Below are 21,737 nucleotides of genomic sequence, written 5' to 3' on the forward strand. Positions count from 1 at the left end.
CTATTTTGCGATTCGGTAATTTACAGCTGGAGTTTTTTTGCGATTCTTAATTTTTTCGGTATTGATGCATTGGGATTTCAGGTTGTGTATTCGGTAACGGCCTGTTTTACCGGGTGCTATTTTGGTTGATGCATCTGCCAGTATATGCTTTATCCTACCCGCTAATATGAGAAGTTCCTTGATTTAAAAAAAACTTTAACAAAGCTTTCCTTAAAATAATCACGAAATGTATTGAAATCAGAAAGGTTTACAAATGTCTCCGGCTATCCCGCTCCATTGACTGGAAATAAGAGAGCAGCTTTCACCACCTCTTGCTTCGCATCTTCCCTGGTCCCTCCCAGGGCCCGACTAGCCGTAGCAGGCACTGGGCGTTTTCCTGGTGGGCCGGAAGGATTGGGGCCGTTATTGTTAAAAGGGGCCGGTTTTGCAACAGTGCTGCAATATAGGCCCCCTGTAACAAAAGCATTGCAGTGTTTCCCACAAGCCCACCCTCACCCCCCAGGTTCCTCCCTCTAACTTTGAATTTACTTTTATTGAGAAAATCAAATCAGTACAACCTGTAGTTAATTGCAGACTATTTCAGCTGTTTATTTTTTGATTGAAGACGTTAAGGATAATATGGGCATGAAACAAATAACAGCTCAATAAGTATTTTTCTATACAATACATTAAAATGTCAGTCTTAGAAGATGTGCTTAGCACAAGCAGTGGAAGAAATGTCAGCAGTTTTGCTAAATTGTTCAAGTTCAGTTACCGAAATGAATACTGTATTTTTGAGTTTTGTAGCACACAAGTTTTTCAATGGAGACACAGCATATCAGTGCCCGGAAACCCCTAGGGGTAACAGTGCTGCACTCTTCAAATGCTAATTGATTAAATGATTGACAGCATTTTCCAGAGTCTTACTGGGACTGTGTGATGAACGCAAGGGCAACACGTTTAACCACGCAACATTATTTTTTTAATTGATAAAAAGGCGGCTCTCAAAACTGTTGTGAATACAAGGAGTAAGAAATAGGGTTATTAGTTGTGCAGGATTTGAGGCCTGCACAAGTAATAGTTCCACAATGTCTCCATACTGGGAACCAAGCACCCAGTTGTAGCGCTTGACTCTCAGGGTAGCAAAACAGAGGAGTCCAAGGCCTACTTAGGGGAGGTAGTGTGGCTAGTAATCACCCTTCGCTGGTATGTAATAATTGATTGTTCAGTCAATGCTTTTTCTTTAGAAAAAGAAAAACTACATACATACACAGAACTAAATATTATGCATTCATTTACAATTATACACATAAAGCATGATCAAAATCTGTATTATTCGATTGTTATGAGATCATATTTTACCACAAAGGGTCATGACCCTCAAAATCACCCACCTACGCCAGATAACACAGTATCACTTAAGATAAAACAGGCATAGTGGCTTCATCAAGGGTTCACCATATTACACAAACAATCCACTTGTTAAAATCCCAATCATTTAAATTTAGTAATCATTAATCACCATGCGAAATGCAATCTTTTTTTGCAATTTATGTTGTCAGTAAAGAATATCAACCTTGACTAGTAATCCCAGTCAACACTATTATATCATTAAAGTGTTTTAAAATTAACATAAGGTCTGTATGCTTTTCATAAGCTTTCAGGCCACATTAAACAGCCTCTAGAAAATGTCACTTTCAGGCCATATAAAATGCAACCATAGAGCAAGCCTATAGAGGGTGCTGCACTCCTAGATATAAAGCAAAAGCTTAAGCGTTTGGACTGCTTTAAACAAATATGTGAAAATCTTGGCTTGTCATGGATTCCTTGACCCTGCAAATGGAGGGTCAGTTTTCAAACATTATATTCTGGGGGCTGCTGTAACTCCTACAGCTCCCTTCACAATACTTTCTAAATTTGTTGGTGGTTGTTGGAAGCCAGAGTCCCCGTCCGCACCACTGTCACTAAATGCGAGACCCGGGACTCCTCGCTTAACGTTAAGCCAAGAAAGGACACCGTTTGAGATAGCCCTGCTCACCTCCTTAGTAGCTTGGCGCGCGCAGCCAGGCCTATCTCCAAGGCATGAGTATACAGTATGTGCAACCACACCCACAGCAACCCCCTGGTGACACCACAAATGGACTCCACACAAGTTTGATGAAGCAAGTATAAACTTTATATAAAAAGATATATGATCAGACCACATGATACAAAAGCCAACATAGAATAAAGAGTAATATTCGTTCCGGCTGGCTGGTAGCTTCAAATCCCAACCACCGCTTTCAAAAAGCTATGCTGGTCGTAATGCTAGAATCACACACGTTGCAATGGACAAACAATAGTGCACTACTTAACGATACCATTCTGAGCTGGGCAGAGGAGAAATAATACAGTGCTTAACGATACACCCCGGTACCTTGCAATGGGAGAAATAATGCAATGCGTATCTCTACAATCATGTACTGCGCAATGAAGCAATAGTGCAATGCGTCACACCCCAATCACGTACTTCGCAATGAAGAAATAATGCAATGCAGGCCAGTACAATCATGTACTTTGCAATTAAGGAATAATGAAATGCGTAACTACAATCATGTACTTCGCAATGAAGAAATAATGCAATGCAGGCCGCTACAATCCTGTACTTTGTAATGGAGAAATAATGCAATGCGTAGTGCTACAATTGTGTACTTTGTTATGCAGAAATAATGTCAGGCGTCATAAGACAGTCCGGAAGTTCGTTAGCAGCAATATGGGCAATGTGTATTACGACAATCAGCCTCTTCGATAACAGTTGCCCCCCCACACGTATCAACGAGGACAAAGTACAGCTTCCTACTCGGGCCCCCGTACTGCCACTACTTTTGTCGGTACGTGCCCCAATCTGAGCCGAAGCAAAGGCTCATGTCGTCAGAAGGACTGAGGGGCCGAGAGTGTGTCCCTCTGAGCCCGCACCCAGCCCTGGTGGTGATACACGTTACCTGGGGGCGCAACCCCACTCTCCTCTCCTCCCTAAGCGAACTGGGTCTACCGTGCAGAACTTTCTCAATGGGCCTCAGCGGCTCGGCCTGGCAGCTCAGCTCCTCCGGGGCTGCCAGTCCGGGCTGCGACTCTTAGGAAGGTCTCAGGCGGCCGCAGGGCACATGTACCCCACGCCCTGAGATTACTTTACTCCGGGTGCACGTTCACCACAGCACCCTCCGGGTCTCCTCTGACACGAAGCCACACACACAACACTGATGGGACTCCACGTCTACTCAGAGTGCACGCTCACTGAGACTTACTCCAACTTCTGTGCCCCGATATCCAGGCGCTCTTCACCAACTCCTTTGGCCGCACCACGACATGCTCACCGTGTCTGAGCCTCACTTCTCTTCCTGTGCACTCGATTACAAGGTGCTCTTCACCAACGCTTCCAGTGCACCCCAACACGCACCCTGAGCGTCCAAGACTCACGCCACTTCCGATGCATATGTTGATGAGGCGCTCCTCACCAATGCCACCAGTGCATCACAACACGCACCCTGCGCATCTCACTTCAGCTTTGGTGCCCATGCTGACCAGGCGCTCTTCACTAATGCCTGTGGTGCACCACGAAACGCACCCAGCACGTCCAAAACTCACTTCACCTTCGATGCACACGTTAGCCGGGCGCTCTTCACCCGCGCCTCCTGTGCACCACGAAACGCACCCAGCAGTTTCCGAGCCTCACTTTTCTTCCTTGTGTCCAAAATCACAGGGCACACCTTCTGAGGGTCCCGAGCTGCCACAACTTGCGCCCACCGCATCGCTTGAAACTTTTCCAGAAACTTTTATGTTCCTGTGTTTCCAAACACGGAGCCAGCTCACCTCGGGCCCTTGGGGTAACAAGACACAGCACAATGCACAGTCTTTGTCAAGCAGTGGGACCCTGTGCACCAAGCACAGTCCCAACAGTCTCTTCCTTGGTTAAAACAGCAAACTGCAGTCCAGCCCCAGATCACAATGCAAGGATTGGTCTTTCCCCAGCAGTCTCTTCAGTTGTTCCTTCCTTAGCAGAGGTTCCTCTTGACCATGAAATGGGTCAAAATCTTTTGTCTCAATCAATTTCTGTTCCAATCCAACGTTCAGGGTTTTCAGCTCTCATAGTTATACCCCTAAATGTCTTTGAAGTTCATTTTGCTCAGAGGTCCCTGACTCCTGCTTAAATCAGTTCTGGGTGTCTCCCTCCCAGCGTCACCTTTCTCCCTTTGATACTGGGGTTCTGGATCCTTAATCACTCAGCAGGAGACGGGTCAATTGTTTTATAGCAGCAATCCAATCCTCTTCACCTCCTGGGTCTTCTCCTTGCTTACTCTCCAGCTGCAAGTCAGCCTGGTGCCATCTCAACCCCTCCCTTGGGTCAAGACCTCCCCTAGCTCCTCTCACCTCTCAGATTCCAGACATTCAATCCACATTCAATCCATATTCAATCCACATTCAACAGACACACACAACTATGCTTAATGCACAAAACTCAGTCACTTTCTAAAAGAGTGGTTTCTGAAAACAGAGTGACAAAACTACTTTCATAGAAAGATGTTTTACGACACTGTGAGTTCCTGCATACTAAACTTCACCTCTCCATTATAAACTTATAGGAAACTAGGCTCCCAAAACACAATAACCAGGATGGCCTTTCACCAGTGAAAAACGAAATAGAGTGTTTTTCACTGTCAGGACATAGCACACACCTCAGTATATGTCCTGCCTTTTATCTACACTGCACACTGCCCAGGGGTTACCTGGGACCTACCACAGGGGTGCCCAATGTGTATGCAAAAGGAAAATTAAGGCCTGACAAGTGGTTGCACTTGTCAGGACAACATGCTAACTTAGCGAACTGCGCGCAGGCCCTACACTGCAGGCCCGAGTTCCCTTCTCCGCGCACCTTTTCATGACTAGCCCTGGCACACACAGTGCACATCACTAGGGACTTTACTAGTAAGGAAAACATACCAATCATGGCCGCCATGTTCCAAGCTACCATGCAGAACTCTATCCTTATAGCCTGGACCATGGTACCTTGTGGGAGTGATAAAAGTATTTTAAGTACTACCCCTTCCAGTCTGTCCCATTCATAGGTTGGATCAAGAGAGAATAACTCGCCTCCATACAGGCCTGTTGGTGGAATCTTCCCTTCATAGGCCTTTAATAATGGGATATGGGATATGGGATAGACCCCCAAATCTAAGGGAAACAAAACAGTACTCTAGGCTTATTTCCCCCATGTGTATAATAAAGTGTCACTACAGACAAAATAGTCAATCACGCGGACTTTCACTATGATTGCCTACTAATATTAGAAGGCCTAACCCAGGTCAATATCTAACCCTACAGAGCCCCCTATGTGCCAGGCTACTTGTGTGCAGTTACCTGGTTGCACATGATGGCAGTATCACACATGCAGCCCGCACACGTGTGCACGCACATCCACACGTTGCAAGCAAAGTGTCACTTACCCTAACTGCATTGTAGCAGCCTTATCTTAAAAGGCAGACGCTGTCTGTAAACATGTGCGACCCATTTACTGTGAGCTTACCACGGGTGAGACACATGTAGTGTGACTCATCCAAAGTAAAAAGTCCAAAACTGGGTGATCAAAATAAGCATAAGATTCTGAGCATATTAAATGGGCGGAGCACATTTTCAACACAAGGGTTATTTTCTTTTTAGTTTAAAAAATCTTTTCCCATGCGATCGTTGGATGATTCCAGTGGTGCAGAGGAGAAAACATTATGTTCCTCCGTTTGCACACCATCATTTAAAATCGTTGAGTAGTAATACCAAAAGCATGAGACAAAAGGATGCGAGTGCTCAATTCACTTCTGTTTCCCTTTAGCACATTTTAGCTCACACACAGTATTGGTCTAGACCACCAATTCATTTGCGGTTTGTGTTGCAGCGGATACTGGATCCTTTTTGTTAACAACATTTACTCTTATTTACTATTGTCTCTTCCATATGACTTCTCTAATTAACACTCACTTGATCCTCTGATGGATCTTGTATTGTGCCACTATGGGGTTGGAGATAGGAGGTCTAACATTCGGATATCCAATGAGGATCAGGAATTGGATAACAGATTCACAATTTTTAACTAAATTCATGTATATGACTCGCAACACTAGACTATAAAAGTAAAGGATTATTTATTTATTTTCAGAGTTTTGTATAGCGCGAACAGGATCCTTACAGATATCAGAGTGCTTTACATACACATGAGAGGAGACACAGTAAAGAAAAACCTAATAAGGCAAATTGTACATACATATGAATGGAGAACCCAAGAAGGTCATTTGTGCAAAGGAGCGCACAATGCAAGGTAGTAGAATGTGATTGTGTGGTCGATTGAGGCACTGTAATACAACGGGGAAGAAAACAGGCAAACAGTAATTGCAAAGTTAATGATCAAGTGAATTGAACCATGAGGATATATTTGACTTCTTTTTTGAAGGATGCAGTGGGAGAGATGAGTCTCGTTTCTGGTGGGAGGGCTTTCCAGATCCCGGGGGCCATCCCTGAGAAAGAACGCTTGTACGTTTTTTTCTTGTGGAATCTTTGTGGTTTCAAAAGGAGAGTTTTTGTGCTTCTTGTGGCTCTTGAGCCTCCTGAGATTGTGGGTTTCTGAGCAATGTAGCTGGGCGAGCTGTGATGTAAGGCCTTGTGAGTAATGCATGCGATTTTCAAGTGTATTCTGGCTTCGAGCTGTAGCCAATTCAGAGATTTTAAATCCGGAGAAATGTGTGAGCGTTTTTTCGAGCCAGTTATGAGCCTTGCTTCAGCATTAAAGGTGCGGTTGTTGATAGCGGGAGGCCGCAGAGGGCGGTACTTCCTTAGTCAATCCGAGGGATAACTAGCACTTGAACTGCAGTTCTAAAGTCGTTGGCTGGGAGGAAGGGTTTCAGCTTTCTCAAGGTATTGATTTGGAAATTAGCTCCCTTGGTTGCATTGCTGATATGTCGTTGCATATTGAGATTGGAGTCGAGGGTGATACCTAAGAATTTCGCAGAGTCTACAATGATAGGTTGGACGTTGAATGCAGTGAGGTGTTTCAGCCAGTCCTGGGCGATGGGAATTTTGGAGGGGGGTGCTTTTAGGAGGAATTCTGTTTTTAGAGCATTATGTTTGAGATGGTTCTCTGCCAGCCATGTTTGTGTGTCCTTTAGTGTTGAGTTGAGAAGTTTGAGGTCTTCAGGGGATTGTAGTTTGAGGTAGAGTTGGGTATCATCCGCATACATGTGGAATTGCACATTAGAGGCATGAAGCAGTGCGGTGAGTGGCTCCATGACTAGGTTGAACAGGGTCCGTGATAGGGAGGAACCTTGCGGGACGCCAAATGTAACTGGAACAGGTGTAGACATAGTGTTATTAGTTTTGATTTTCTGTATCCAGTTCTGAAGGAAGGAGGTGAACCATTTGAGTACTGTCCCAGAGATGCCCATTCTGGTATTCAACAGGTCGAGTAGGTTCTCGTGTTTGACAGTATCGAATGTGGATGAGAGGTCAAGTAGGATGAGGAGGCAGATGCTGTTTTGGTTTAGAATTTGGAATGCGTCATCAATTATGTGGGTCATGGCTGATTCTGTGCTGTGGCCTGCACGGAAGCCGGATTGGTGTTGGTTAAGGAGGTCTAAGTGATTGATGTGTTTTGTCATTTGGAGGTGAACACATTTTTCTAGCAATTTGGCTAATTTAGGGATATTAGAGGTGGGGCGATAGTTATTGAGGTCACTAGGGTCTGCTGTGGGTTTCTTTAGTATGGGTGATACTTGTCCCACTTTGAGGGAGTCTGGGATAGATCCTTGTTGAAGAGAACTATTAATGATTTTGGTCCAGAGCGGGAGAAGCCATGGGCCAAAGTCCTTTACGGCGTTTGCAGGTAGAGGATCCGAGAGGTGGTTGGAGGGCTTCAGGGTACTTAGGATCTTGCCTATAGATTCTTCTGTGTATGTATCAAAGGATGCCCAAGTAGCATTGTTGTTTAGTTTGATGGGTGTTTTGCTGATGGGGTTGGAGTATAGGTTTAGATCCGAGAGGAGATCCTTCTTAATGTTGGCTGTTTTTAGGTTGAAGAAGGTAGAGAATTCTTCACAGGATGATAGCGTGCTGGTTGTGGTATGCACCCGCTGTGGTTCATCTTTGGATTGGGTTTTGATTAGTTCAAATAGCTTTTTTGGTCGTTTTTTTGCTTGGTCTAGTTGATGGCTAAAGAAGTCTGCTTTTGTTCGTTTGATTTTCCTGAAGTAAGCATTCCTTTTTTTCTTTAGAGTATTGAGGTGCATAGCTGATGGGGTGGATCTCCAGTTGCGTTCTGCGAGTCTCATGTCTCGTCTATCCTTGTTAAGCATACCGTCATACCATGGCTTTGAGCTTTTGGAGGAGACTCTCTTTAGCTGAAGGGGGGCAACTTCGTTGATTATCGTAGTCATTGAGTTGAGGTAGTGATCGGTAAGCACCTGGACGTCGTCATTGCCAATGGGGGGGTACGAGTAGGTTGTAGCTGGGGGATGGTGAGGAGATGGGATTGAGATTCCTCAAGTCTCTTTTCCAAACCTTGGGTTTGGTGGATTGGGCTGGGTGAAGTTTCACCAGTTCATTGATGAAGAATGTGATAATGTGGTGATCAGACCAGTCACAAGGTTGGATTGAGTCTAGTTGGGTGGGGTCACCTTTGGTCACCTTTGGAAATAATGAGGTCTAGGACAGAGCCTTTGTCGTGAGTGGGGCTGTGCAGATTTGGGTGAGGTCTAAGGTGTTGAGGAAGTTTTTTAGGCTATTAACCATCGAGTCGTTGTGATCATTCCAATAAAGGTTGAAGTCACCAAGGAATATTTGTCGACCCATGTTAGTTGTGATCATGTCCATGAGGTGTTCAGTGAAGGCGAGGTTGTCACCTGGTGGGTGGTAGATAATGTGTAGAGAGCATACTGGATTGCCTTCGCTATTGACGTTGAGGCAGATGTGTTCACAGGAGGAGAATGTAGGGGAGATGGCTCTGGTTACTGAGAGGCTACTGTGATAAATACATGCTATTCCACCTCCTATCTTGCCGGTCCTGTCTAGTCTGATGATGTGATAGTTAGGGGGAAATAGAATGTCGATGAGGGGGGATGAGGATTCTGTTAACCAGGTTTCGGTGAGTATGGTAAGGTCTAGGTCGTGTGCGATAATGAGGTTGGCTATGTTAGGTGCGTGTCTGGGGGCAGATCTGCAGTTAAGTAGTGTGCATTTGAGCCGTGGGCTGAGGGGAGAGGTGGAGGGGTCCAGAGTGAGGGTGACTGTTTTCAAATTGTTAGAAACGGTGCCTCTGATATTTTGAGTGGGGGGCTTGTGAGGGTTAGAATGGATAGTGGGGATGGGAAAATGGGGGGTGGCAATGTGGGTAGTGTTAGCGGGTTCGTAGGAATATAGTAGGGCCAGTATGTCATATCGTGTCAGTGGGTTGGTGCAACGGCGAGGGCGGTTGGAAGAATTAGGAGTCCAAACCTTCTGAAGAAATTTAGCTGGACTAAAATCATGAAAATCAATATTTGTGTCCACGCAATACAAAACAATAACATTAGGACCTGATGATCAGAAGTTTATTCCTGCTAATCTCTCCATGTCATTAATAAATCAATTGGAATGCACAATCAACTTAAGGAGACCAGTCATGATAAGCCAGAGTCCATGTTTAGTTAAAGGCAAATTCATCAAAGAGATCATAAGGGCAATACATAATAAATAAACGTTTGAGATCCAAAGAGTGCAGGACAGTCTAATTAGTTTAGACTTGCCATAAATTGAGAAGGAGCTTTGGAAAAGTTCAGCAAGGACATGAGCCATGACAGCTCATGGGCAGTGTCCCATTAAGAGAGAGTCCAGTCTTGGCGCACACAACATATATACCAGCTGGGAAAGAGCAAGTAGAGTCCACAATAGTTTCCAACAGACCGGTCCAGGATTATCAAAGAGCAATGTCAGAAAGTCAGGCACACCCTCCATCTATCAAGTCAAGTAAAATATAATCCTCCAGTTTGGGGTGACACCTCCTTGGTCACCTCATTGTGTCAGACCACTCTGTCCATTGGTCAGTTCGTATAAGATGATTGTCATATGGCGTAAAGGAAGACACAAATTAAATAAAGTGTTGTTACTGATCACAGTAGTTGTCAGATCATCCAGTATTTGTAAACTTCCAAACAATGATCCTTTAGCAACAGGAACATGGGTGAGTTCAAGAGGACAGTTTCCCATAGCAAATGTTCCTAATGTATCAATTTTTGTTGCAATAGTCCTTGTAAGTAAGTGAGAATTCTTCCAATAAGACACAGTATCGTTACACATTGAAAGCTCAGGAAAACTTCTCATGAGTCTAAAACAAAGCAAAGTAGGAAAAATGCAGGCCTATTATAAAGTTAATTTAAAATATGCAGAATATAAAGTAATGGAAATGTACATTCAATATTCTAAAAGTCCTTTTAGTTTATAACCAATCAGAATATGTTATTTATTGGATTGCAAACATCACATGTAACTATGACACATTACTTCATTTTCAAAGTACTAACTTGTAAAATTATTTCAAATCATAAAATAATAATATTGTTTAAATGGTTTACAGTAGTATATATATGAAGATTATTATCTAACGGTTTCAGAACATTTTCACTAAACATATGGCTATGCAACATCAGTTTTCTTTTCTCACTTAGTGGACGATTTGACATTTGCAAATGATAAAACTCAGAATGAAATCCTTTAACATCATGCTTACAAATATCTAGATCACGTTCGATTTCATTAATTCTTTACATACATTACTATTTCAATAGGAATGATTAGGAATTTCATACAACGTGAGTACATCACTTTATAACTTTTTAATACACCCTGAAATAACACGTTGAAGCTGGTTAATAAAATATGAACTTTCTTTATTCAAATGAATATGATTTTAACTATTCTACAATTATCTGCATGTTTTTACAATGCAGTAACTAGGTTCTTGTACATTTATTTATCATGTTTCTTTAAAGTTAGTCAGTGCACGTTTATTCATAGGTTACTCAAAACGTCTCAATCGGTTTATGGGTCAAGCAGTTGTTCTGACAGCTTTTCAGCGAATATATGTCAATACTTTGCAAACTAAAACAACGCATACGTTCACAACGTTGTTTTTAGTTCGCAAGTACCATTACAACACATTTTTTATAACGCATAGCATTACTTCACAAGTGCTTTGAAATGCATATAAAATTTATTTTCAATGGATCCCAATTACACGCATAATTTTACAAAGCATTTGTATTTAAATAACCCCCCAACATTACGCTAGTTTCTACATCAATTAACACTACCCTACATAACACATACTCCACAACACTACCCTAACCTTTCAAACACGTCCCCCAGCACAACCATCCCCCTTCCCCCAATCCGGTCCCTACATGCAAACTGTACCCTGCACGACCCCCCTACACTACCCTAAACCCTAAAACACCACCCTACACTACACAACAAACACAACACTACTCTAAACACTAAAACACCCCCTGCACAACCCTCCCACTTCCACCATTCCAGTCCCTACACTTAAAAACTACCCTGCACGCCACACCCAACACTACCCTAATCCCATAAACACTACTCTACAGAAAGACCACAACACTACCCTAAAACACTACCCCCTGCACTACCCTCCTCCTTCCCCCAGTCCAGTCCCTACACTCACATACCCTACATGATACCCCAGACACTACCCTAACCCCTTAAACACTACCCTACACTACACAAACCACATCACTACCTAGGTGTGTGCAGCTACTCAGCCTAAACATGCACATATGTGTTCATGTGTAAACAGTAAAGGGTATTTAGCACCAGCTGTGCAATAGTTGATTGTTTTTTTAAAAGGAGGACACTGGTAATTAGCACTCAAGTCCATTTTATCAAAGCTTGCAGGAAGTGAGACTCAATTACAGAGACGCAGGCATAGCAGAGTTCCAAAATTAAAAAAATCCAGCGAGTTGTAACTTTGTCAGGACCACTGACTCGCAAATGGAGACCCAGTGGGGTGAGGGAATACTTTTTTTTACATTCTTATAGTTAACATTAGAAAATGACAAGATGTATTGCAATTATAATGCAATGAATTTTTGTTTTCTGCTTGTCTAGACATGCTGAATAAATGGATAATGAGCCTTTTCAAACACATCGTTAAGTGAAACATAAATAAAGAAGCGCAACTTTTTAATTAAAACTGTGGTCAAACAACATGAGACCCTGTAACAAACATAGCATATGAGTTATATCTTATCTTGGGTCAGAATTGAGTTTGTTAACTTGCTCCTGCGATTTTACAGTTACATTTGCATTCCACTAACACCACATACATTAAAAATATTCTAGCAATGCAGAACTACAGAACAAACGCAAGAAAGACATTTGTTATTGGTGAATCTGTACATGAAAGCATTGTTGATTATTCATGATAATGATGCTACTGAAAATTTATGGATGATTTAAGTTTGCATTTCTACCATTACTGAGACTATTTTAGAACTGTATAATTTTCACTTTTACAATTTAACTTATTATTTTGAAATTGTTTTGTCTATTGCTATTAGTTTGGCACTTTACTACTAGGACAACTAAACTATGTCAATGGCAAAACTTTAGTCTTATGTTGAATTAGTATTGCAGCTTGTATGGAATGGGAAACGTTCCTGTTTAACTAGGTATTCAATTGGATTTATTTCATAGTTTGTCTTTTTGCAGTTGTTTTAATCAATCAAAATGGTTCTATGCCTCTGCTTAATTCAATAGAAACCAGATGTCCTTCTTATTGTGCATTCTGTGTTTCAATTCTCATTCTGATAAATTACGTTTCCAAACTTTTAATACCAAAGTCACAGTATCATTGCTTTTTGGCAAGTTCAAAGCGATTACATCATCATAAGCTCAGTTAGAAATATAGCTGATATAAAAGCAGAGAAAGGCAGCAATAAAAATGATTTATTCTTTGCTTTTGATTACAGAAAGCTTCGTGATCAAGCATATAAATTAGATGCAATTAAAACCTGATATGAAAGATTCCTAAGAGCTAATATTTAACTGTTCAAAAACTTGTATGCATTTCTTTTTATTAAGTTAAACTGACGTAGGCATTTATATTAAGAAGTAATGTATGTGAAAGTAACACAACTCACCCTGAATCATGCAGTTTAATCCTACTCATGTTTATTTGAAACGTATAAACAATAAGTATGAACCATATCATATTTTATTAAACACATATAAGTTTGAGAACATTATTACAATACTCAAACATGCCAATGAGAATTTGTTAGAGCGTTACATAATGTTATTTAAATAGAACTTATCACCATCTTTAACAAGTACCAAACAAATGACCATACAGCAATCACACTTATATCCTAACATTTTTTCTGTACTGTTTCACAGTGTACTCCATTTAGTATCATGTGAGGGGCTAGACTAAAATACGTAGCATTATGTGATGGCCCTAACAAGCTCTAGTGGCTCAGGAATTTGCATATGGCTCATTGTAATTCTCAAAATAATGTTGTTTGCCTTGAGAAGAGAATTTAACAATACATAAATATTTCTAAAAGGCACCCAAGCATAAAAAACCTCTAAAGATCATTTACATATTGTTTTTAATCTGTATTTGAAATGAATGTACCGAAAATGCAGGACTAGTAACTACAGCTAGTGCTCTTAAATGCACCTTTCAAGTTATATAAAATCAGAGTAAACCTTTGAGTATGGAGTTTTAGTTAACTTTCTACAGCTAATTAAAAACATAAAGAATAAGAAGACAATGTGTTAATGAGGCAGCTGCTTTGTTGAAATTAAAACCACACAGTGGTGGCTAATGCACCGTCATACCAAATTACCAGAAGAGAAGGAATTCTTGGATTCAAAGAAACTGAGGCACATTTTGGTACATGCACACAAGCTTTAATACTAGACAATATATGAAGTAAAGGCTATTATTATTATTATTTGTAACGTGTACAGCGCATAGCTGCCCTAGGGCTTCCCAGCGCTAAGAGACAGGGTGTAGGTTGAGGCTGGACAGAGATTAGAGGTATTGCTTAAACAGCCAGGTTTTGATTGCTTTCCGAAACTCCAATTCTTTGTCCAGGGTCCGATATTCCTGTGGTAGAGAGTTACAGCGTTTGGGGGCCAGGTGGGAGAAGGCTCTACTGCCTCACCTCGCCTTCCTGACACTTGTTGCTTTTAGGAGTCCCTCCGAGGTTGATTTCAGATTCCTATTTGGGATTTAGAGGGACACCAGATTTCTGATTTTCCTAGGGCCCGTGTTATAGAGAACTCTGTGCGTTAAGAGCAGTGCCTTAAATTTGACTCTGGTCTCCACTGGGATCCAATGTAGCCCTTTGAGGTGCTTTTTTGCCGACTCCCAAGCTGACACATTGCAAAGCAACGTTGCTGCCACATTCTGGATCACCTGAAGTCTGTAAGTCACATATTTTGGCGCCCCTAGGAATAACAAGTTTCCTTAGTCCAGACGTGAAGTGACCAAGGATTGGACTACCGTCTTCCTGAGCTGTATTGGGATCCGCTCTAGGAGTTGTCGAAGACTTCCAAGTAGTCTGAAGTAGGTGTCCGCAACTTTCTTGGCTTGTGTTGTCATAGAGAGATCCTTCTCTAGCCAAAAATCCAGGTTCATAATTGATTCTTTAGGCATGGGTGGGCTGCCCATGCATTCAGGCCAGCTTATGGATGGCCTGGGAATTGTCTTGTTCCAGAGGATCATTAACTCCGTTTTGTCACCGTTCAGTTTTAAGCAACTGTTGGTCATCCACTCCATGACTTTTTCCATGCAGGGTGATAACCTCTCAGAGCCCCCATTGGTTATTCGGGTCTAAGAAGATCACCAGCTGAGTATCGTCAGCGTAGGACGGCATGGAGATATCGAACTCTTTGGCTATCCTAGATAGTGGCTTCATATACACATTAAACAGTGTGGATCTCAATGAGGAACCCTGTGCCACCCCACACGTTAATGACACAGTTGTAGAGAGGGTGGTGTTTTCCAATACTTGGAATGTTCTCCCCTCCAAAAATGAGGCCAGCCACTGTAGCATGGTACCTTGTACCCAGATGACCGAGAGTCTGCTTCGCAGAGTGTTGTGGTCCACAGTATCGAAGGCAGCACTCAGGTCCAAGAGGACTAATGCACTTATCTTCCCTGGTCTAACGATGTTCTGAGTTCCTCCACCACCGTCAACAGAGCAGACTCCATGCTGTGTTGCACCTGGAAACCCATCTGCGTGATTGGAGGCAGTGGTTTGTTTCCAGGAACTTAGACAATAATTTGTTGATGTGCTTTTCCAATAGCTTGCCCACAAACAGCAGCAAGGAAATGGGACAGTAATTCCCTAGTTGTGCTGGATCTGAGTTGGCTTTTTTTTAGCAGGGGTTAATTATAGCGTGCTTCCATGACGCTGGGACCATGCTCATCTCCAGAGACTGGTTTCATGACCTTAATTAGGGGAGGAAGGATGGCAGGTGGGACTGTTTTGAGGATGTGCGGTGGGGCAGGGTCTAGAGGCGAACCCGACTTAACTTTACCCATCAATGATTCTACTTCTTTTTGCTTCCACTAGTGGGAGATTGGTGATGGTTTTTAAGGGGGAACTCCCTCCTGATCCTTTTCCCACCTTGAGGTAAATTGCCCGCTTGTCCTGAAGGAGCTATATATGTTCTTTACTTTAGATAGGAAGAAGGTGGCTCAGTCATTGCACCTCAACTCCGAGGTCTCTGTTGGGTGGGGATCCTGGGCTGGAGTGGTTAAAGCCTTGACTACCGCAAACAGTTCCTTCGGGAGTTCTGGGCCAAGCTGATTTTCTCCTCAAAGAACTTAACCTGCGTTTCTTTGATACTGTTGTGGTAGCTTCTGATGGCTGACGTATACAAGGTTTTAAGTAGTGGGTCATAGTTATTTCTCTAGTTCCTTTCGATTTGTTTTCATAGTTTTTCTTTAACACTAGCAGTTGGGTTTGGGTTTCGGTTTAGAGCTAACTTTCAGGCTACTTTGTCCAGAGATTGGTTAATCCAGGTTTCCCATCTGTTACTGGTGTCTCAGTTTTAGGTGTAGTTGTTTCTGCTAGGATGTTCGCCCACGCCTCTGTGTTAAACTTAGCTCAGCACCTTTTCTTTGTCTCCGCTTTGGGGGGCCCCACGGTGCTCTCTTTCTTTCTTTCTTTCCTAAGTTGAAAGTAATGAAGCGGTGGTCTGACCAGGGGACCGGTATTGAAGGTGCGACTTTCATGTTGGGGTCATTAGAGATTACCAAATCCAATAAGTGTCCCTTGGAGTGTATGCAGTCGTTATCAACTGGGCGAGTTAGAGACCCTCGAGGTCTAGCAGCATACTTTTGATGCTGGGGAGGTTCTGAACCTCCATGTGTAGATTTAGGTCTCCTATTATGGTGGTGTTGCATTTCTTTAATAGTATGCTGGCAAGGGAGTCGAGTAATCTCTCTAGGAACTCTCCATAAGGGCCTGGGGGTCTATAAATTAAGAGCCCAGAGAAGGAGTACGTGGGGATAAGGAAATTGAAAATTGGAGGCATTCATACCCTTTGATAGGGGAGGCCTCGGTGGTACATTTGTACTAGTTTTTTTTATCAGAATGGCCAATCCACCTGCCAAATCCGGTCCAGTCTGAATATTGTGTACCCTGGTGGCAGGGCAATTACTATAACAAGGGAGGAGAAATCTGTAAGCCAGATTTCTGTAATAAACAGGGCATCTAGGGTGGTTTCCTCTAACAGTAAACCGATTTCTATTTTATGTTTAGGCCGAGAGCGACAGTTGATCAACCCTAGCTTCCATGCCTGCAGCTTCGTCTTGCTTGACCCTGGCTTAGGAGGTGTTTTCCACTCTAGTTTACAATGATGACAGAACTTATCTAAGGCTGGCTCGCTCGTAAAATCACAGCCGTTATCACAACTGATTTCTCTGGATTTGTTAAGGCTATGTAAATCCATACCAAAGTATGCGATTTTTGAAGTTTGTGCAGGGTTCCTGCCTTCTGGGTCCAGTCGGGCGCAGACAAGCTTGACTTTGGCGTGCCTTCGGTGCGCAAGTGGAGCACCCGCTGCGCGCCCACTGGCCGGTCTTCATTTAAGGGTGCAGGTTAATCAGGACCAGTCAACTAGACTACTGACCTGCATTTCCCTGCCCGACTTCACTCTATGGTGGAGAGTGGTAACTCTACCTCTCTACCTCACTCTATGCTCCTGCCTGGCTACCAACATGCCTGCTGTGCTGCTTTGCGATTCCTTCTCAGTGAGGTACGTGATGCCTAGTGCAGAGTGCTGAGATCTTGTATCCTTCATCCTCAAAACCTCTTCCAGAGCAAATAATGATCTAAGTTATCAAAGGTCTAAGAGACGTCAACCAATGGACAGGGCAGCAGCACCTCACTAACCCCTAATGCGTGGCTGGGCAGATGAGTAAGGGCCTCTTTACCATGAATTGTTGACATGCCCCAGTGAAAACCTGTTTTGGGAAATGATAAACTAACGTTTGAGTTAATCCATACCTGGAGCTCATCTAATTTCATTTTTGGAAAAATCTTGCCAATGAGCATAACAAAGTGTAGTTTCTTTCTTATCAGAAATGTAAAGATTCTAAAACAATTTCATTATATGTAACTAATGCAAAAAGAACAATTGATGGACAGAATGCAGAACAATGTCTTACATTCACCCCAGTACAGAGATCTGGGCCTAAATCCATATTTTTTGCTGGCCATGATGTTGATTCTGATCAAAGGCTCTGAGTTGGTTTTACTATGCTGTCCCTTGGACACATACTGTTTGATGCATTACCTAAGACAATCTCCCATATATTAATGGCTGTGCAACTCATTTTCAGTCAATGTAGGCCACAGTTCCCGTGCTGATGCTGGAGCGTCAAGTCCCTGCCAGGTTAAAGTAACTTTTATAGTACTCAAAACAGGGCAGACTATTTTGAGAAAATGGAAAGCCCATAGTGATTTGGATGGGTTGTGATAATAAGAAAATTAATTGTCCTCAAAGATTGTGAGTTGTTAAGATATTAGCCTAAAGATATATCTGAGGAGTAGTAGTGATTATGAGTCTCAACTAGACTTGGAGGTTAGAAAATGTGCAGTACTACATCTGCTGGGAAGAAACGCAGAGTATAAACTATGGGGGGATGTTTAATGCAATGGGTTGGGTGGGTTGACAGGGTTAACTGTTGGGGACGAATTATTTTAGTCAGGCAACAATGTACGTTTTGTCTTTTTTCTTAAAGGTACAATGCAGAGGACTGAAAACAAAACATTAGAATGTCATCTTATCCTTGATTGGAAGAAAATTAATGTAACAACATTTTTTCACTAGTCATCTGATAAAATATACCAATTTATTTATTTCAGTATAAAATATTATTTTTACACTGTACTTGAAATTTTTTTTTTATCTTCTAAAGCATTTGTCTAATTTTTCATCTTGTACCTTATGACCTGAGATAAGATGTAACTGTGTAGTTGTGATTTGGAACCAGTACTATTGGTTTACAGTATTTTATTTCGCATATTTGCATATTGTGTTGTGCTGACTGCATGGATTTTATTGTTGGTATTGTGATTTGGCATTCATATAGTGCTTGCAATCAAATACAGTTGTTCAGCAAATAGCCGTAATATGACTTGATCAAACTCAGTTACAGATTACATGATGTGTGCCACAAACAGTTGTCTATGTAAACAAAAGGCTTTACACTTTGGGCAGGAACTAGGAGCTCAACTACTCTATGATGTGGCACATAATAACCAATATTTGAAGAGCCACTTAAAAAGGTCTGTTTTTGCATTTTTGTTGTTAAGACAAAGTAATATCCACTCATACAAATACAAACATAGCCACATAGATTTATTTTGTAGGTCACACATTTCATTGTATCTTTGTAGACATAATTATTCTCTTTGTAATTTTTCAGCCAACAAGTCCCAAATTTGGAAAAGCAGACTCGTATGAAAAACTGGAAAAACTAGGGGAAGGATCCTATGCCACAGTATATAAAGGGAAAAGCAAGTAAGTTCCTCACAGGCAAAGTAATTCATGTTTAATTAAATTCTGAATTGTGATCTAAATGTTAATATGAGAATGAACTGTACCTCTTTTCTTTTCAAAGTACAATTCCATAAGACTTTTAGGAAGGATCATTTTCTAATACCGCATCTTTGTTTGGGTATAAAAACTTGATGTTTTAGGACATTTCTTTCTGGCTTCTATCACTTCAAGTTACACGAGATCATTGAACGGACAGAAAGAAATGATTGGAATAAGACATCTTTGTTCTGATATCATAATTGAAAATAGATTTTGTGTCCCCCCCAAAGCCGGCGATTTACAAAATTACAGGCTGTCCAATCACAAAATACGAATTTTTGACTGGTAAATGTCACAGTGCAAACTTTGTAACTCATGAATTCTGAGGAAAAGGTAGTGCGAATTGGATGTCACGTCTTCTTAGTGATTCATACTTGACTGCAGTAATGGTTTGCAACCACAGTTACTGTTGTAAACTTTTGCTTAAATAATGACACCCTGAAGGGGGTGATATCAGTTCACAAAATAGAAGCTGTCGTAAAGGGTCCTACACTTTTTGAATGTCTGTGGGACGTTCAGAGGAAGCAGTGATCTAGAGGACTGCTGCATTCCCTCCGCCCCACCCCTCCTCCCTACCTCTCCTCATCTTGCCATTTGTTTGTAGCCCTTGTGCCATTAAGGGACATTTTGTGATTTGGAGTACAGGATGCCGAAATGTGTATTATTTACCTTTCAGCCTTCCATTCTTTTATTGCCAGGTAATTCAGTCCAAGTCTAAAACAGAGTCCTGACTCATTAGTTTTAAAGAAGCAGGGTTCTACAAATTCTACTGAGTGTTAATTTGTGAGCTGTAACAGATTTACACATCCATCGCAGTACAAAAGTATTCTCCAGTCTCCGCTACCTGGAAAAACACACATCGTGCCATCAGTATGTTTATTATAAACAGTGCTTTCGAAGGAAATATAGAAGTTTACATATTCACCACCCTAGTGTTCCTTTTTTGCTACTCAAGAATTGCTGGTACTCTCCCATTACAAGTACTGCAACTTTGCTGAGAAGCGCTCTTAAACTTCCTCTCCAACTAAAGAAATACAGGTACTCAGTAACACTGGCTATAAATAATTCTTAACTGGCTCCCATTCTTCCCAACAAACTTCAGCATACCCCTGCTGCGGTTGTGTAGCTCTGCATGAGGGCCTCATATTATTGCTTGGCTGCCCTATCCCAGGTTCATAAGTAAAAATACTCAAAATAAAATTTTCTTCCTACTCAAATAAATGTTCAATATGTCAATTTGCTCAGGGGCGGGTGTGAGCTAGTGATCTCCAATGCCACTATATTTGTCGGCACCGCCCAGTAACCACCTTCTCCACAGATTCCCTGACTGCCACCCTCCAACGGTGCCCCTTATGTTTCCTTAGCCCTTCTCTCACATCTATTTAATTTCTTTTCTAGTCATGCTTATATCAATTTGCTTTCTGTTATTAGTCAGTGCCTATTGTGTTCAGTGAGCCTTGCTGCCTGCTTCGTGCCAATTGACGCTTCCCGCAGCCCACCCAATACTCCTCACCGGACCTACTCAATGGAGGCTGCAGCACGGCCACACCACCAGCAAGGGCAAGCCAATCTGCGCCCATCCGCACCTTGTCCGTGCCCAGTGCCAGAAACTCTGGTCCTTCAACCACCCATCAATACTCCACCGCCAAGCTTCGAGCCCTGGACCCCAACCACCACAACAACTACTGTTGCGTCACTTCTCCGAGATCAACAGAAGGACCCTTCGCATGCTGCCACTTCACATGCTCCGCAGGCCCCCCGCCAACCATGAGCACACTGGTACTACTACAGGGCATCGTCCTCAAAGCCCAGTCCCTCTGCAAACACACCACCAAAGCCTGGTACGCAATCACCACCCTTGGCTCAACCGCTCCTCAAACGCCAAAATCACCATCACAACGCCCGCAGGATACAAGATCATACACTGGATTTGCACCAACAAACACGGAGGAGGCATTGCAATCATCGAACATCTCAGCTTCCACCTTCATGCCGATGCCAAGATGACCTTCAGAGGCACTCTCACATACAGACCTCCAGGACCTCGCCACCACTTCTGCAACATCATCGCCAAATTCATCACGCCTCTGGCCATTGAACAGCACTACATCTTCCACAGCGACCTCAACTTTCACCTTGACGACCCAAAATTCGCCAACTCCACCAACCGCTTGGAAAGCAAGAGGAACATCTTCCTCACCCAGCTGGTCACTAGGTCTTCCCCACAGCACAGGACACATGTTTGATCTGATCTTCACAGCCAGCAACAGAGTCTAGTACAGCCATGTCACTGTATTCATCTGGACCAAACATGCCATCTTTCACTTTTTCAAAGCAGGTTCCCCAGGCACCACAACTAAGCCCCAGAGTGCCTCCCACTGCAGCTGGAACAAAGTGACAGAGACCCAATCGAGGGGTACCCTCAACACCACCAGGCCCAATACCACAACCTTCCTGCAAACGGCCGTCTAGAATGTCTCTGTCTGGATCTCCAACTGCGCTGACAGTCGCCCCCATGAAATCTGCCAATACTATCAGATCCACAAAGCATGCCAGCTGGT

The 21,737-nt window shown here is 42.6% G+C and overlaps 1 protein-coding gene across 1 annotated transcript in view; it reads left to right on the forward strand.

The window, feature by feature from the left end:
- Positions 1-21,737, forward strand: part of CDK14 (cyclin dependent kinase 14) — a 2,636,151-nt gene that overhangs the window by 854,921 nt on the left and 1,759,493 nt on the right. Inside the window, exon 4 of the mRNA XM_078663634.1 lies at positions 19,004-19,098. Within this exon, the coding sequence (XP_078519760.1) occupies positions 19,004-19,098 (95 nt within the window). The remainder of the gene's footprint in view (positions 1-19,003; positions 19,099-21,737) is intronic.

This window comes from Lissotriton helveticus, chromosome 10, assembly GCF_964261635.1.
Source record: "Lissotriton helveticus chromosome 10, aLisHel1.1, whole genome shotgun sequence".
Lineage (NCBI taxonomy): Eukaryota > Metazoa > Chordata > Amphibia > Caudata > Salamandridae > Lissotriton > Lissotriton helveticus.